Source organism: Hibiscus syriacus, unplaced genomic scaffold (assembly GCF_006381635.1).
Source record: "Hibiscus syriacus cultivar Baekdansim isolate YM2019G1 unplaced genomic scaffold, ASM638163v2 tig00111153_pilon, whole genome shotgun sequence".
NCBI classification, from domain to species: Eukaryota; Viridiplantae; Streptophyta; class Magnoliopsida; order Malvales; family Malvaceae; genus Hibiscus; species Hibiscus syriacus.
In genome coordinates, this window is record NW_024063000.1 from 68,463 (window position 1) to 73,695 (window position 5,233).

At 33.2% G+C, this 5,233-nt stretch overlaps 1 protein-coding gene across 1 annotated transcript; it reads right to left on the reverse strand.

The window, feature by feature from the left end:
* On the reverse strand, nucleotides 1-2,137 carry LOC120154944 (plant UBX domain-containing protein 7-like). Its single transcript, XM_039166553.1, has 5 exons — nucleotides 1,980-2,137; nucleotides 1,790-1,858; nucleotides 828-971; nucleotides 565-667; nucleotides 1-118 (listed from the first exon to the last, which is right to left on the reverse strand). Exons 1-5 carry the CDS (start codon nucleotides 1,980-1,982, stop codon nucleotides 39-41), a joined length of 399 nt encoding a protein of 132 aa, XP_039022484.1. The 5' UTR covers nucleotides 1,983-2,137; the 3' UTR covers nucleotides 1-38.
* Nucleotides 2,138-5,233: the final 3,096 nt, after the last annotated feature.

The window sequence follows — 5,233 nt, forward strand, 5'->3', positions numbered from 1 at the left end:
TACATGATAAAAACAGTTATATATAACATCCTAACACATCATAGATATAATTGCTCAAATATTTGAAAATTTACCTGACCCAGCTCGTCATGGCTCAATGTTGCAATCCGGTGCAGGGCTAGAAGATTAATGTCAATTAAAGATATGTTAATTAGACCTAGAATATCTTTTGATCATGTATTCTAGAAACATACATACTGAGATTTCCATAAAAGAAAACACGCATAAGAATATATACTAAAGACAACATACAGACGAGTCAAATAATTTTGTAAACATCATATATTATTCTGGATGGATTTTTTTTCATGTTTCTTAAAAGTTATTCCTTGTCATTATCCATGAATGCAACAGTATTATCTATAGAATTAAGACATAGATAAAGCGTTTCTCTCACTCCCCCTTGAAACTTTCAAGTTGAAACTTTCCATGAATTCATAAAAAATATTGTCAACTTTACTGCCTTTATTGTAACAGGTCTTGGAACTATAGGCTGAAACTTATTTAATCGTTAACTTGTTCTCTACAGATAAACTTGGTGTAGAAAAGAAGATACATTATTACCTTTAATTTTTTGTTGCAGTGTAATTGAGCTTCCTCTTGGACGTTTATGAGACAGAGTTGCATGATAATCCCTTGGGCCACCATCCATGAATTGAATCAGGTCCTAAAGGTTAAAATGCCTTGTATCAAATCACAAAATCCATGACTTGAAAATTCTTTAACTACCATAAATCATAATTTTATTAGCCTTCATTTAGAACCATTTCATTTTTGCTTATTTTCCTAAGAACTTCCCATCTGCATTAATGTTACAAAATAGATACCTCCAACAAACTCTCAGGTTGAACCATTCCACAACAGGAGCGCATTTTCTGTCCTGTGATTGGGTCAATAATAAGCACTACAGGAACTAAATCTAGCTTGTAATAGGTGCAAACTTTCCTCCCCTCACTTGTATCATCATATACCTAGATCCATAAGACAACATCAATAAAATAAAGAATATAAAGAAACAAGAGATTCAAAAATACAATGATATGAAAGTCCTCTATAGATGCATATGACACTTAATATACGAGGCTTTGACTCCTAAAGTCGTATATACACAATAAAATGTGGCAGTTGTCTTAGAGGACTATTTGATTTCCCCGGCAATTTTTGGCTGATAAAAAAACTGAAGTTATCAGATTAAGTTCCCATTTTAAGAGAAAGCATCTTTATATCTCCATTAACAAGAAGTTGCAAACAACTTGCATCATATAAGAATCTTGCATCATATAAGAATCTTGCAGATTTAACCACAATCAAAAGATAAAAGAGAGTTCAAAACACATTCCTAATTATACAATAGCATCTGTGATGGAGAGGAAATACAAAACAACTATGGAAATTGAAAAAAGATGATATAACCTAATTGAATTAGGGATAAAGAAAAAATGTTCTGGAATATTCCAGCAGTCAATTCTATTAAAAATTCTCTTAATGGCAAATGATAACCGCCCTAATAGCCTTCTAGTATGTAATTATGATAAAGTTATCACTAATAGTCCTATGCTAACCACATAACCATCTAATAGGACACAAAAGATAAACTAATGTAACAACTGATAACTAAAAAAACTAGTCCTAAAAATAAAATAATTAAAATAATCTGGGATGGTCCTGCATCAATCTGTTAAGAAAATAAATGGAAGGTAAAAACCATAGAATATGGGTAAAACATATAGTATAGGATGAGAGAGAGATGGCAAACAGGACAAGGTCAACTAGAAAACATCATACTAACCTGCCAGAAAATAAAGTTGGTGCTAACAGTTTGAGAAACTGCTTCATTTCTCCATGTATCTCGATTAAGCTTCAAAAACACAAACAACATCAGAATATATGATTACATTATAAGCCACTTCAAACCCAGGGAATGAAGTAAAAAAAATTATTAGTTTCAACTAGAGGAAAGGGGAAGACTCAAACAATACCATATGTGAGCTGAACTCCTTGGAAGATTGTAAGTTCACAAGTAGCCACTTATCTTCAGGGGCGGACCTCCATAGAGCCCGGGTATCCCGGGTAACCCCTTATCTAGGGATGGATCTCCATGGTGTTTGGGGTATCCCAAGCAACCCCTCCACAAGTGCCACCCCTATTCCAAGTGCTACCCCTCAAAAGTGCCACCCCTGAGGCTCTTACAACCCCTGACGAAGGCTCCTAGGTCCGCCTCTGCTTATCTTCAACAGATGCAACAGCTTTTGCCTAAATGATAGACATATAGCCTTTGATTAAATTGACTTTCAAAGTCAAAGAGAAAAATATTGAAAAGGCGGCCTCAAAATCCAATTTTCTAGTCCACATTAACCCAAGGCACAAAATATCATTTTCCCTCAAAACAAAGTTATAAGCCCTGGGCTACGTACTAAATGGTCCAACAAGGGATATTATCACTTAAAAGGATAAAATTTTGAGGTTGATATACAAGTCACACTTCGTAAGGAATAATAAATTCTATGATAATCAATATAAGTTTTCAAAAGGTCCCTGGAACATCAGATTAAAAGGAGGACGATACAAAGAGGCAAGGTTATCTCGAGGAGCATCAACCGTGGAAGAAGACCTTCATCTGATTCCCAAACCCTAGGACGTTTCATTTCCTCATCAAAATTACGGAAAGCAATTAACGAATCAGACTGTTGAGGAGGGAATCCCAAGCTTGATGCTCTGTACGAATATTAGAAAATGAAATATTACCACATATGGAATTATTACGAAATTGCAGTAGAATTCTCTCCAAATCATACAACAACTGTAGACAATACAAGCATGCATGAGCTGACATACAGAGACACACCACAAGAAAATTACCATAAAAGAAAAACCGACATATACATTTGCAATTTCATATGAAGAAAAGAAAAATAATATATAACACTGCAATAATCTAACTGTTAAAAATTAAAAGTAGAAGATACCATATAGCGATGCATCATCATAAAGTGCCTCCCTTACTACAGGTAAGGGCGGACGTACTTCCTCTCCACCAATGGGTCCAACATTGCTGGTTCCAGATTCCTTCAGCTCACTGAATAACAATTATGTGCTAAATTAGAGTGAACATTAATGCAAATCTCTAACCCATAATTTTGATTAGCCCAAGAATCTACGTTTTCCACAGCTAGAGACTCAGAATTTGGTGCAACTACACCACCTTCACGGTCGTATGCACCGGTCTCTATCAGAGACACAATTTCCTTCAAATCTAACATAAACCCAGAAAAATTTATTCAAATCCGATAAATCCCACAAGTTCCCAGTTCAGAAACATTAGAAAATAGCAAATCAAATTCTACCACCAGGCGTAAAAAATATGCGTGCGAGAGGGGGAATGGATGTTATAGATGCATATACGGTGCAAAGTGGACGGAGAAGAGGATGTAACGGAATTGGAAGGAGCTGGTTGTTCTTTCATCTCCACATCTTGAGTCATTTTTGAGAACCTGAAACAATTTTAAATAGAAATGAAACGTAAAAAATAGGGGAAAAAGGTAAAATTTCGATTATGAAGATGCTTCAAGTTAAAGGCAAAAGGGAAAAAATAAGCGGGAAATGATGAAAATAATGGGGGGAATTAAAAGACGACTTTTACATATGACACACAATTAAAAGTGTACTCCGTGTTTTTGCAATTTTTTTGGATTATGACTATTAAATATGACACACATTATTGTAAGTCATAAATCATTCAGATTTTAAGAAACGTGACATTTTTTATGACACATTTTTTGCAAGTCATAAATTAGCGTGTGTCATCGTTCGTGTGTCATTAAAGGTATATTTTCTTGTAGTGTTTAGTGGTATAAAAGAATATATATATATATATATATATATATGAAGTCTTGAGTTCGAGCGTCTATATGTGTTTGTTAAGCGTATAAAAATATTATATTTTTACCCTTTTACCCATAATTATTACTAGATTTAGGTTTGGTCTAGTTTCATTATTAGCCATTCATATATAATTTCATAGTTTCCTTCATCGTTAAGTTTGATATTACATTTTAGTTAATTTTGTGGAAAAAATATTGATGGTGTGTATAAATTTGTGCAGATTAAAATTTGCAAATGAAGCTGATTTTTGGTGGGGTCTACCTCATTAAAGATAATCACGATACAAGGAGATAATTCCTATAAAGTTGGATATCTAAACAGAAGTTAATAAAAGAAAGAAGTCTTAATTTCAAGGAATTTAAGGATAAAGATAAAAGATATTTATTTCTTTTATTAAAATAGATTTATATCTCTTTTATTTAAAAGAGATTTAATAACTCTTTTATTGTAATTAAAACTTTCCTCCAAGAAGAAAAGGAACACACACATCTCCTATAAAAGAGAACAGAAAATGCACAAAAAGAGAGAGGTAGCTAAAGAAAGAAAAGGGAACACAATCTTTTTTCTTTATTTCTTCATTATTTTTCTTTTCATGGGATTGAAATCTTTATCTTGTAATCTTTTTGCATCCATCCATGAACAAAATTAATTTGGCTAGGGTTATAGGGATTTTGTGGTTGTGAAAACTTTTTGTTTAAGTTTTTTATTGTCTTTTTAATTCAAAGTTTGTTCATTCTTGGTTCTTTAATTGTTGTTGAGTGAATTGAGAGATGATCTCGAGAATTTATCCATTTATCTAATATCAAAAGAGTTAGATTCAAGAAACGAATGAGCATGGTTGATGTAAGGCTATCCAAGCTTCTTCAATGATGGAGAAGATGTCAACCTTGTTGTTTCCCGATCTAGGAGAGACACCAAATGCTACACTTGAATTTATAAGTAGTCTGTACAAAGTAATGAAAAAAATGATTAAATGGAATAAGAAATGAATGAAAGAAATGAATTGAAGAATAAATAAAAGGATAGAGATGTTATCAAAGTATGTTGCGGAAGTGATGTAGAAATATCCTTCAAATGGAAGATGATTCGACCCTCAATGATGATGATGGAAGTTTACCTTGATGACGAATGAAAGATGTTTCTATGGTGATGAAATGACAATGGAATGGTGATGGTGTAGGCGTGAAGGTGATGGAAATTGGAAAGGATGAAATAGTATCTTAAATAAGCTAAAGATGAAGAAAAACTATAGAAAGTTTAACCCCGTTCTTTATAAACTTAAGTAAGGGATGGTAGGATAGGACTTGAACCCTCTAGTTATGGAAACTAGGATCTCAAAGTATCTAGGAGT